At 44.7% G+C, this 13029-nt stretch overlaps 1 protein-coding gene across 5 annotated transcripts; it reads right to left on the bottom strand.

The window, feature by feature from the left end:
- Positions 1–2047: 2047 nt before the first annotated feature.
- On the bottom strand, positions 2048–12955 carry LOC146205152 (uncharacterized). 5 transcript variants are annotated; one of them, XR_014704135.1, is made up of 3 exons: positions 12675–12918; positions 11754–11875; positions 2048–2310 (listed from the first exon to the last, which is right to left on the bottom strand). XR_014704135.1 is itself a non-coding variant. In XM_084589840.1 (3 exons), the coding sequence occupies exons 1-3, from the start codon at positions 12715–12717 to the stop codon at positions 2274–2276; spliced, it is 228 nt and encodes a 75-aa protein (XP_084445966.1). In that variant the 5' UTR covers positions 12718–12955; the 3' UTR covers positions 2048–2273. The 5 variants fall into 5 exon arrangements, 2 of the variants coding, with proteins under 2 accessions (XP_084445966.1, XP_084445965.1); XM_084589840.1 differs by having other exon boundaries at positions 11754–11901; positions 12675–12955; XR_014704133.1 differs by lacking the exon at positions 2048–2310 and adding an exon at positions 10612–10777 and having other exon boundaries at positions 11754–11921; positions 12675–12876.
- Positions 12956–13029: the final 74 nt, after the last annotated feature.

Here is a 13029-nt window from a genome sequence, read left to right as displayed (position 1 = left end):
CAGCTGAAGAAAGCCATTTAGCAATCGCCATTCCTTGCAACTTTCAGGCTCCAGGGTGTTTCCGAAATGCAAATTTATTGAAGAACCCTGGCTAGTTTTGTTCAAGCTTGGTTGCGGGCTATGCACATTAGCCAGCTGGCAAACTTGCACTGCAATAATTTGCACAATGCTAACAAATTAGGAACAGCCCAACAACTTGAGTAAGTTTGAAGCATGCAATAAAAATGGATTCCTCACAGTTAAGCAAGGTGCGAAACTTTTGATTATCGGTTTTCAGATGGGCATCTTATGCACAACAGCTGTACAGGAAACATGGATTTCATGTTTGGCGAAAGAAATTTTGGCTTTGTACACATCTTTGAATGAAGCTGAGCATTGGGCTTTTCAAAATGCATCATTTCATTTTTTGCATGTGCAGCTTTGTGGCCAAGCTTAACCTTAGCTTTGGAAACAGGTGCCGGCTTTGTCACTGCAGCCTCCTTGCACACAGCGCAGGTTGTGCACAAATGTTGCTTGTTTGCAAGGCAAAATCTTGCAGAAAATGTTTCTGCACCTGAACTTATGCCTACAGGTACACCAGCTGGGAAAACTTTTCATGCCATGGATCTGTTTTCAGCCATGTTCACTTGTACCCTGCTGCGGTGGCTCAGTGATAAGAGAGCTTGATTGCTGATCCCAAGGATACAGGTTTACTCTCAGCTGCGGTGGCAGCTGATGGAGGCGAAATGCAAGGCGGCTTTGTACTTTGCGATGTCAGTGCACATAAAAAACCCAGGTGGTCAGAATTTTCTAGAGCTGTCCACTACAGCATCCCTCATAGCCAATAGACATTAAACCGCATAAACCGAACAGAACACTTGTCAACTGTAAACTTCCATGAGGAGAAAACAATCTATGCAGCTCAAAAGCAGGCCCTGTGGCTGCAGACAGTTCACCAAAATGTACATGCGAAATTAATTGCAAAATAAAGTACAATCCCTTTGTGCACGTTACATAAGGCATTGCAATCCAAGGCAAGCACAGATGGTGGAGGTAGGTGCAGCATATGTCTAGTTATCAACAGGCAGTATTTCTGTGCATATCAGCAAAGTATATGGGGTTTTATTTCCAGGCTGTTGGAGGGCCACAATTTTAGCCTCTTGGGAACCTTTATTGTGCACTACTAATACTGCTGCATATCATACGGGCATCTTCGCATATTGCCTCTATTGAAGCAGCATCACTTTTCTATGTAAAAGTGAATATTCTAGTGTCTCGTTGCAGGTCTGCAATAATCATTGTAAAAATGTTGAGAATCTTTCAGACGACTGTGTACAAACTTGACTAACTACACATAACTTTCCGCATCCACAAAACCATATGCTGGCTTAGTCCTTTATCTCAGAGCTTCATTTGTCATTGGCAATTGTGCCAGTATTGCCAGTGACAAGTGGCACTTGTCCAACCTGCTCTTACATTGCTTGCACTGCCAATGAAAAAGGAATAGATCTGGTAAATACATTGATTGCATTTTCAACTCTACTGAGCCATAGTTATCCATGGAAAAAAAAAATGCACATTTCAGTCTAGCACACATTTTTGGCATGACAAAAGTCATTTTATGATATTGCCACACACAAAGAGTGCCGGTGGCGGTGATGCCTAAAAAAAAAAAAAAAAAAAAAAGCTCTTTCGTAAAGTAGTTCAGACAGCAGCTTCGCTGACAATCTAGAATTTGTACCTGACAGTTACTCTGACCCCGTTTGCGATGTGCATACACTGGTAAAAAAAAAAAAAAAAAAAAAAAAAAAAAAAACAAAGATGGCGAAATGACAGCATGCTTTACTAATAAAGGAAACTTTTTAGAATTAGAATGGTATGAAAAACATTACAACTAAACCTGGCGATGTTAGTATGTTTTTCGGGAGTTAATTTGGCAGTTACAGGGTTAACGTGCAGCTAACTCCATATAATTAGCATCAATTAAATGCTGTGTATCTTGGGGACCATCATTAACAATGTCATGCATGTGAGCCATCACATGCTTGAGTTCATTAAACATACAAAATATGTAGGCACCTTTTATTCAGATAGCATTTGTATACAAAATCAAAAGCACCATGGCAATGTCAGAAGCAGCTTAGGCATATAAGCACAGCCTATTTTGAACATGACGTGGAACAGGTTCCTTAGCTCTCATATTTTTCAGAGTCGGCTAACAAACAGATGTGCATTTGCAAAAACCTGCATGGTATGCAGATGAGCCATTTCTGCCACTAACAAAATGAGCCACTTCACAGATTTCCATATGGTCCTTCCAGGTTTTGAACTCTGCAAAAAGAAAGATTTTCCAAGTTGTCAAAAGTGAGTCTCAAAAAAAGACAGCTAGAAACAGAACTCTTGTAGACTGGAAAATACAAAATACAAAAAAAAAAAAAAAGTACAGGTATTGCCAACACCAGCGGATTGCACAAGTAAACTGCGTATGTTGACATCAATTTTTGGAAGCAGATTTCGGAGGCTAGGCTACACAGCCATGCAGTCAGCCATAACTACTGCTGGATGAATGTCAACATATCCAAAATGAGCTAGATAACTTCTTATCAAGTTGTCCTTTGTGTGCCTTCATAGAGGCTCTGACTAGGCTCAAACATGGCAAATAGACTTGTCCTCCGCACTCATTGGTTCTTTACAAAGCCTGTCACTGGAAAGGCCTAAAGCTTTTCCTATTGGTTCATTGACTTGAACATCTTCGGTGTAACTCCGCCTGGTTGGGTACTTGAAACAAAAGTTAAAGAAACACCATCACCAACCAAATTTTTATTAGAACCCGACATTTCGGGACCAACTTGGTCCCTTCCTCAGGGGCGACTGAAGTTTGAGGCCCGCAGTAGCAGGCACACGTGGCGAAGTCCAATTGTGTAGCAGAGCCAGGGTAGCGTCCCCGGATTCCTGTTCACTGCTGCAGCTGTCAGCCGGATGAACCGAAAAAAGACGTAACGTCTTTTGAAAGAATTGGTCTCCACATCAAGTATGTTCACCTCGTCAAAGGTGATTTTATGGTCGGCACATTCGCAGTGCTCGGCGAGGGGGGTTGCTTTTCGAGTTCAATTGCCGAGCGTCATTTTTGTGCTGCAATATGCGCCGACAGATTTTTTGTTTCGCCGATATACGAGGCAGAGCACTCGGAGCACGAGATTTTATAAATAACGCCTGGTTATTTTTCTTTGGGAATACGGTCTTTTGGTAGCGGCAGAAAACGGCAGACTGTTGAGGTAGGTTTGTGCGACAAACAGACGTGTTTCCGCAGGATGCGTGCAAGCGCATCACTGGTGCCCGCCACGTATGGGAGCACAATGCGAGGGCGCTTCGTCGTTTCCGTGCTGACCGACCCTCTTGTCTTGCTAGCTCGACGGCGGGAAGCACATTGGAATGAAGGCGCGTGTATAGCCATTCTTCTTCAGATCGGCCAAGCATAGGCCGCTGCCTGCTACTGCGGGCCTCGAACTTTAGTCGCCCCTGAGGAAGGGACCGAGTTGGTCGCGAAATGTTGGGTTCTAATAAATAATTTGGTTGGTGATAGTGTTTCTTAAACTAGTGGTTCATCACACCGATTAACAAGCTACAAGAGCCTACATATGCTCTTTGCAACCTTGTGTTCTTATTCCATCATTTCAGTTCAGTTCAGTCGTTCAGTCGTGTCCGACTCTTCGTGACCCTATTGACCATGTCACGCCACGCTTTCCGGTCTCTCACTATCTTCCTAACATCACATAACTTCATTTGCAGTGCCTCGAGGATGCCATCTAACCATCGCGTTCGCTGCCTACCCCTTCTCCGGCAACCCTCAACCTTTCCCAACATCAAATCTTTCTCGAGCGACTCCTCTCTTCTCATCAGATGACCAAAGTAGCTGAGCTTTAACTTTAGAATTTGACCCTCCAATGAGCAGTCAGGGTTTATGGTCGACAATATTGACTGATTTGATCTTCTGGCAGTCCAAGGAGCTCTCAAGAGTCTTCGCCAGCACCACAATTCAAACGCGTCAATTCTTCGGCGGTCAGCCTTTTTCACAGTCCAACTCTCGCATCCATACATCACAACTGGAAAGACCATAGCACGAGTTATACGGATCTTGGTTGGCAGACTAATGTCTCTGCTCTTTACTAGGCGGTCAAGGCTAACCATTGCTCTCTTTCCCAGAAGCAGGCGTCTCCTAATTTCATGGCTGCAGTCTCCTTCCGAGGTAATCTTGGAGCCCAAGAAGAGAAAATCTGTCACAGCTTCCACTTCTTGTCCCTTGATGCTCCAGGACTTGATAGGGCAAGACGCCATGATCTTTGTCTTTTTAATGTTCAATTTAAGCCCAAACTTCTCACTCTCTTCTTGTACGCGCATCAGAAGTCTCTTGAGTTCCGCTTCACTTTCTGCCATTAAAGTGGTATCATCCGCATATCTAAGGTTGTTGATACATTTTCCAGCAATCTTCACTCCAGCTGAAGACTCGTCCAGACCGGCTTTCCATCATTTACTATCAGCCAAAAAGAACTCAGTACTCTGTTTGACAGCATTATCTGCACACTGGATTCACTTTTATTTCGTTGCAACAAGGTGCCAATCACGACAAAGGCACTGGTCATCGAACAACAGAATGCCCAGTGCTCAGTTTAAAGGCAACAAGGAAACAGGTAAACCTGCCAAGTACAATGATCAAGAACAATGCAGAAGCAGTGTTGTGTTGTGGCAATTATTCGAGGTAAATCTCTGTGCATCATCATTGTACAACAAAGAGTAAAAGCTGCGTCCAGGTAGCGTAAAGCGTGAAAAAAAAAAAAAAAAAAAAGCTTTGCGGTATGACTTCCCTCTCAAAGAAGCAATGGCCCAATGCTCTACATTGAATAGAAAGTTAGGCAAAAATAAACATCAAGCAAAATATAAACAGTGTCTATCAGTTATAATAGGGCTATAGGCACACAACATACAATTTCTGGACATGTATCGTCCCTGGGGTGCTGTCAGCAGCATCTGGGGACAATTCCATAGCCCATTTCATCTAGATGAGTGAACTTGATTTGCGGAAACAGCAGCATAAAATTTATGGTTTTCATTAAATCCACGATGGTGATTCAGCATCCAAACCTAGAGTCTGTCTGCTGGCTTGTAATCTTCATTGTCATTGTAGGTTACGTTAGGCATTGGTGCCTTGCTGGCTTTTTATGCCAGCTGGGCGAGTCGTCGGGCTACTTCTGCACGCTGAAGGTAGGCAGTGACACTGAGGCTGTCCTTTTCCGTTACATGTGGCATCAGCATGACATTGAGCGCTGTATTAAGGCGAAAGCCTTTAAAGGGAAACTGCACTGGTTGTAGATTTTGATGAGTTTCAAGGAATCAAATGATTACAGCTTCCAGGTTAAACATGCAAGATATCTTCGCGCTAGCGTTTCAAACAATGGCGCAAATAGCGTTTCAGCTATCGAGCTTCTCCTCACCACACAGCGACGTGTGGGGGGAACATAATGACATCATTGACGGCACCGGTATGTTTCCCGTGTAGAATGGCTTGGTTGAAAGAAGTAAAAACAAGGCTACCAAAATTGAAGGCCCAGAAACATTGTTTGATGGCATCAAAAAAAGGACCGCATGATGTGGGCGAAGGTAACGAAAAGAAAAAAATATTACCGTCCTTGATGTCATCATCGAACTTCTACGCAGTCCTTCAGTGCTGTGAGGAGAAGCTCGAATTGTAATCGTTGATTACTTCATCAGTTTTAAAGATAGCACACAAACACAAACACAAAGCATTACCGACAGCTTATGGAGAGTCAAATTCCTGAATGTCGCAGAATTCTTGAAAAGTGAGGCAGCTGCGCTTTAATGGCTCATACTGTCGGCGTTCGTTCGGTCACAATATAGCTTTCAATCAAATTACATCACCTGAAACCGAAACTAATGTCATCGGAAAAATAAAAATCCTGCATCCCTCGCATCGCCAGCCTAAGCTTTAACCAACTGCGCCACGCCCGGGATCGTGAACTGCACATAAATCTTGTCTACAGTCGTTTGGTTTGGTTTGCGGGATTTAACATCCCAAACCGACTCAGGCTATGATAGATGCCGTAGTGGAGGACTCCGGAAATTTTGACCACCTGGGGTTCTTTCGCATCGCATAGAACACAGGCGGCCTTGCTTTCGTCTCCATCGAAAAGCGGCCGCCGAAGCCCGGTTACGATCCCGCATTCTTGGGAACAGTAGTCGAGCGCCGTAACCACTGCCTTGTCTATCGTGAGGATGAGTTAAAACACACATCAAAATTCTCCTTGTCTGCATGATGCTGATGCGGCCACTCCCCTTTGTAGCGAGGGATCACAGAGTTCTTCATTAGGCCAATAAATAAAGGAGTAGAAAAAGAACAAAAACTATACCAACTGCTGTGCATTGGTCAAAAGTCCAGAAAAAAGAAAAGAGGAAGGAAAAGAAGGTGGGAGTCCTTCAACAATCTTCTCGTTTACGCCACCAGTCAAGGCGGAGAGTTTTTTGTATTATGTGGTCTTTTGTCTTCTCTCTCAATGATGCTGAGTGGATTCAAATCTGGACAACTAGGAGGCCACAAGTTGGGAGTGATGTGGTTATTGGAAGTTGTTGGCCAGCCACTCGTGGGTGACGCGGGCGGTGTGGGCGAGAGCCGAATGTTGCTGAAAGACACAAGGTTTTCCTTTCGAAACAGTATCGGTCCAGAGCTTCACAACGGTGGCAAGCACCTCTGCGTACTCGGCAGCATTAACGCGGAGTCCTTCTGCAAAACAGTGTGGCAGCTTGACATCACCCTTGTTGCTGACGGCTGCTGACACCATCACACACAAATTTTGTGTGCAATGCTGTCAGCACCTCATTAGCGCTTCCGTAAAGCCATCTTTCATTATGGCAATTAGCTTTTTGGTCTTGATCGAAGTTCTTTTCATCCGAAAGAAAAAAAAAAAGAGCATTCCAGGCTCTTCAGCTTGCCTAGCAAGCGCTTGGACCAGAGCAGACAATTCTCCCGAGCTTTACCAGAAAAGAATTGCGCCCTCCTCATGACACAGAAATGGTACCGCACGTCCTCGTGCACAGCAAGCCTGACAGCTGACTCTGCGACATCGAGCTCCTTTGCAATGGCCCGCATTGACTTCTCTGGGTTGTCACTCACGATGACTTGCAGCCTCTGAAGAAAATCAGGTGTTCTGACGACGTCTGACCGCTGATTGTGTTTTTTCCTTTTCGCCACAGATGCCACGTCACCGTCACAGCACATCAGTTCTGTTCGCACCTAGTTAACAAAAGACCTCGCTACATTCAGAAAGTTGGCAATTTCCAAGTCGCTATGGCGCGCGGCCAGTGCGATGAGGACTGCATGGCGTTTCATTTCCTGCGTCAACTTGTACGCTTCCATTATTCAACAACCTGCGCAGTATAAATGATAAGGGGTCAACCAACAAGAAGCCGCATGCCTAGATACATATGCTGAGCCTGCTGGTGTCTATGGCGATAAGGAGTAGTAACCTCAAATACCTCATGCACCCAGTGACCTACGAGACTGCTATAACTGTGCCTAGTGACGGGCAATCAAAGTAGCTTCAACATCCTCGAGCCTTCCCTCGTGAAGCAAGTGGTCAAATTCATCATTCGCAAAGAACACGCAGTGAGCAAAAAAAAAAAAAGAAATTACAGGCTCTCAATTCGTGTTTGAAGTTTTCAGGTGCAATCAAATCTATTCGCTACAACCCATCATGCTTCGAAAATCTTAATGAAAAGCATGGGTAAAAAATTGTTCAGAGTGCAGTATGAAAGACCTGCAGTAGACATGCAGTAGACCTGCAAGTAGTGCTAAAGGAACACTGAAAGAAAAAGTAGGCTTGCAGCGATGGTATACTGGCTCCTAATCACAAAAACACCACTTTCACTGAAAACAAAACTCTTATAAGGTAGAAAAAAGAGAACAGAAATGCAGGCAGTGCAGAAATTGCAAATGCATGCACAATGACATGCAAGGGATCCCGGAGGCTGCCTAACATGTATTATGGTTGCATATTTGAATTGTTAACTTTTGTTTCAAAAATGGCAAAAAGACAGGCTAAATATTGGAAGCCAAAAATAAATTTGCGCTTGGCAGTGCCACAGGCAGTCAGTTTCGTTTTGGTATGTTTTGGTTCTTTGAAGTCACAGCTATGCATTTGGCATCACCACATGGTTTCATTTTTGATATACATGCTTTGGTTTACAAGTGCGGAGCAGCAGAGTTTTCCTCTGATGAAGTTCATGCCTCAGTAAGCGCTTCTCTATTGAAAAATCTGGTATGAAATGCACACAGGATTAAGTTATAACTTACTGGGCAGAATAAACCTCCACAGACCCGAGTGGAGCTGGGAAAGAAAAGAAAGGCTGGAAAAAGTAAGATTTAAAATGGCATGGGTGCTTAAAAAAAAAAAAAAAGAAAAGAAAACAGCCTCGAAAGGGATTTAATCCTAAGTCCTTTGGAGTTTTAACTGAATGTCTTAGCCATTGCGCCACACGAACAGCTGAGACCTCTCGCATTACATTACTTGTGTAGTGCACTTGCATTTTTTACATATTTTTCACTAACCCCTAAACAATTGCATCCCAAGTGTGCTGAATGCTTTTGCTGGCTGTTAATAGTGTCACCGATGTCTCATATCTATGATAAGCATAGGATTTTGCCAAAATATCTCGTAATATCTCTATTTCTCTATTGTCTGCTGTCCCAGCGTGCATGCACAGACCTTACTGGCACATCAGCTTGCCATCTGCAGGGCAGCGACGCTAGAGTACACCACATAAGGTGTAGACACCCAAGGAAGCATTGAACGAAAGGGAGCTCAGTTGGTTCATATTAAGAAATACAATAGTGAAGGAAACGAAATAAATTGAACAAAACAGGCCCTGTGTACCCCTTTTTTCTTTTAACTTTCTGCCACAATGCATTGTTCACCCTTTGCTGCTATTCAAAAAAGACCATCTGTAGCAGTCTTTACTCGTCACTCGTGATGGTAGCTCGGCAATGTCAGTGGCCGCATCCATAGCTTCGCTAGCTACAAACTTTGCCGCCACGTCAGCGCTCGTACATTCTATCCTGTTAGTCAAGTGACCTCAACTCTAAAAAGCACCGCATGCTCTGTGGGTGCCAAGGTCAAGATTCACTGCGAGAACTTTGCAGTCAAGCTCAGGATCTATGCCTGGTGCAAACAAATAGACGGCTTTGGCGAACTGTAGCTTTAATTTCAGCTGCTGCTAGATTGCACTGCTCGCTATGCATCAAGAATCACGGAGTCTATGTTTACACCACCGTTTGCGTCATTTTCGCAAGTCTAAATCCCTTGGAAGGAAAGCAGACCTCTTCAACTTCAAATCGAAATATCTCAGCAATAAATGTGTCTTGCTGCCGGACAAGCGACAAAAAAGTCACGAAACACTGCACTATTAGATTCTGGCAACAAAAAATATTGTCATGGGTCCCATACTGCAGAAAATCTGGCATCCATGAAAAATTAGGGCATGTATCTGGCAAGTGGCAGGAAGGTGACGCAGCACTGCAATGACTGTCCGTCAGGTTGCGTGACATCACAAGGCCACATGACATGACCAAGTCAGCAGGTGCTGCCACACAGGGTGCTTTTTATGGTATCAAGTTAAAAAGGAAAACAAAGAGAACATTGCTTGGAGCAATTACGCGCCACTATTTGTTTCTTGCAGGTGTATCCGTGACAAAGGTTTGTGCATGCAGGGCTACCTGGAATCACTTGAGGCAAATCCTTGAAGCCTTTGTTATGAAATATTAAAAATTGTAGAGGTTCAGCTCTCTTTGAACCAAGTCAAGAGCATTAGCCATCGGCCGGTGCCGCATTTGTAGCTGCCGCTTCAGTCTTGGCTTGATTCCGCATTTGGTAAGCTTCTTGGCAATAGGCTAGTCTGGCTTCTCGTTCGATGTCTTGGCAACCTGTCTGGCATGGTTGCAGTCTCTGTCTTTGGCACAAGTGGATTCCTCTACACCACACTGCCTCCTTTTGTCATGCCGCCTGGTGAATTCGCCCAACACTATGCTCGCGGTCTCGACTGCACTTACCCAGAAATGTTTTAAAGCAACGAACAGAATATGGGTGCACAAAACACAGACAACAGAACATGTTGGTGCCGCTGCAAATGAATGAACGAAATAGCTATTAGAAATGACAGCAGTGCCTACTCTGCTGGCAGAAATCTTGAGCAAAAATTTCTCATCAATTGGCCCTAATTGGCTATACAAGGCCATGCGACATTTTCCCATGAAAATAGCAGTGACTGAAATTTTTCATACTTTCACAATCATCTTTTAGCAAATAATGACCTGCTTTTGTTTCGCACTACATGCGCCATAGTGTCAGCAAATAAATTGCAATGCTGTTTGTACAGCAAGCGACTGCAGGCAAGGGACACATCTGGGTGATATTTTTGAGGTAGTCGTGTAAGCCAGATATCGCCCAAGTTTCTAGGGCAAAAAAATTATGGCATGTAATTTCTCCCTAACAAAGATTACCAAAGTACTGCCTGCTGAGAACTTATTCTCGGCAAATAATTTCAACAGTGTATGGAGCAGAGCATGAATTCGGGCAGCCCGAAAACCTGGGCCGGGCTGGAAAATTGCCATTTTTATTGGTCTGGACCTGGCTCGGGCTTGACATGCAGGCCTGGGCTTGAAGCTTGCAGTGGCGGAACCAGGCCAGGCTGGGTAAAGCTGTGTATGGCTTCTTTTGGAGATGGAATTCGAGCACTGAAATCATTCCAGTGGTTTATGAATGAACCACTACTAGTACATATGTTGACAGAGAATGAGAGAAAGCTCATTTGTAAACAGAGTTTAATCAGTGCCACTCGGTACTTTGTCCAAGTAATTTAGTACGAACATGCCGGGCTACATTCAATAACACAAGTGAAAAAAGTTAAAAAGGAATGGCTCAAAACTCGATAGCGAACTGTACTACAATGGAGGTGTTATGAAGTGCTGTAACCTGTCATGCATGACACAGCCCGTTTGCATAAGCACGTGCCTACTGAAGTACTCAACGCCACCAGCTTAGGATTTCTCAGCAATCAGTGAGCAAGAGGGTAGCTTCTAACCTTTGTGTTACTGCCAACGGCTGGACATTTGAAGCCTCATAACAGCCCATGGACAAGGACCTTCAATTGACTGCTCGGCAGGCAGCCATCTGTTTATAAAAATTCTGTCTGCTTTGCCCCCCCCCCCCCCCCCCCCCCCTCCAAAAAATGTCTCTACGCTACAATAAATGCTGTAGGAATCTTTACATATCCAATAACATATACATGCACAATGAACAGACACTACCGCTTTTCGTCTCCACAGAGATGTGGCAATGTGGCTGTGATTTCTTCAATGAATATGTAAATTTTGGTTTTTTCTGCCCTAGCCCACTCATGTTCCTGGGGCAAAGTTGCCAGGGGGCAGTCTTTTTGTAGGTGATTAAGCAAAGAACTTGCACCAAGAGCCAATTGCTTATAAGGGGTCATAGTTAAAATGCCCGTAATCCATACCTTTTAAATGTACATTGTGCTAGATAGCTTTACATAAAATGTCTTCTCAAAATATTCTTCACCGAGCCTTTGCTTCTGTAGGTGCTTTAACTGTGCCCTTCTCTACCAAGAATATTTTGCAAGGTTTGTCTCTCATCTTGATTTATTGTTATGTGCTAGTTAAGCAATACATTTTTAAGGCGTCTGCCCAGACTTACTTTGCAGGTTTGGCACGGGCCCTGTCGTGGAAGCGCAGGCCGGGTCCGGGCCATGTAATCATTGCCGATGGGCTTGGTACCATGGGCCCGGGATGGTCTTCAAACGTGGGCCAGGGAAGGGGCTGGAAAATCCAACCCGTGCAGGGCTCTAGTAAGGAGTGTAAGAAACTAAAGGTACAGGAAAAAAAACACACACACATAAGGGGAGTTCAGTAGCGAGTTCATTACTTCGAAGCACCGCTACGTGGTCTCCGTGCTACAATGGAGTTGTCTAAACGGTATTTACGTTATCATTTCTGTTGTCTCAACAGAGCTTATCCTTTTGTCGTACCCGACGCAAACTAAGTAAAATTTCATCAAGGGTACGCAGAATATCATCCATATAGCTGCCGCTTTTGGCTGTAAAAGGTTCAGTGCTAGTTTCGAGCTTTTGGTGCTCAATATGTATCACTAGTTTCAAGCTACAAGCAGATCAATTAAGGGGAAATGAGGGTGCTCGTAGTGATGCTCGAGCGATATCATAGGCAAGTACTTCACCCGGATGTGATCAAAACGAACAGCGTATGGAGAATCGGGGCCAAGAACGAAAAAAGCATAAAATGAGCTTCGTCGCCCTAAGCAGCTAATCACTGACGAGTACCGTGAGTATCTGGTTGATAAAAGACAAAGCATCAAGCGCCAGTCAGCAGCATCATAAGACAGTGCAGTGCTCGCCTTCAATCGTGCTAAATTGGCGCGTGCTGTAAGTGCATACCTTGGCACAAATCCCTGCAGTATGTGACAAATAAGAACGGTAAGCGGACAGCATATAACCACGAACATTGCACGCAAAAGGGGCAGCTAAAATTTGAACATGGCGGCACCTTCATTGGCATGCTTTGTCCACAACTAAACAAATCTTTTCACAGAACGGGCACTAACCTTTCTGTACCGAAGCCGCAGCAGATGTGCCAGGGTTGTTCATGGCGCGCACACCAGTCAGTTCGGTCGCACCCGTCCGTGCCTCGTTTACTACAACAAAAGCCACGGCACCAAACCGCCGCCGCGGCACCGGCGGCACCCCCAAGCAGGGTGGGTGGCGGGCGATGAGCGGTAGCCCGTCGGCACGCCGTGCCCCCAACTAGGGACAATCCGACCTAGGGATTGCTAGGGATTCAGGGCGACTGTCCAGCAAAAATCCAGGCAACACTGGCATTATTCATGGCGAGTTTTAGCCGCTCCCGGTTTTAGTAGGGTCCTCTGAGCAGCGTCACCTGGCGACATATAGCGGAAATAT

Source organism: Amblyomma maculatum, chromosome 1, assembly GCF_055883805.1.
Source record: "Amblyomma maculatum isolate TAMU_Amacu chromosome 1, ASM5588380v1, whole genome shotgun sequence".
Classification (NCBI taxonomy): Eukaryota; Metazoa; Arthropoda; class Arachnida; order Ixodida; family Ixodidae; genus Amblyomma; species Amblyomma maculatum.
The sequence above is the reverse complement of the archived record's forward strand: the minus strand, read 5'-3'. Positions and strand labels throughout refer to the sequence as shown.

Coding starts and splice junctions, on each gene's coding strand:
- LOC146205152 (XM_084589839.1), bottom strand. CDS start 12,717: ATGAACAACCCTGGCACATCTGCTGCGGCTTCGGTACAGAAAG. Junction 11,902..12,674: donor TGCGGCTTCGGTACAGAAAG/GTTAGTGCCCGT, acceptor ACTCCTTACTAG/AGCCCTGCACGGGTTGGATT. Junction 10,778..11,753: donor GCCCGTGCCAAACCTGCAAA/GTAAGTCTGGGC, acceptor GAATGATTTCAG/TGCTCGAATTCCATCTCCAA.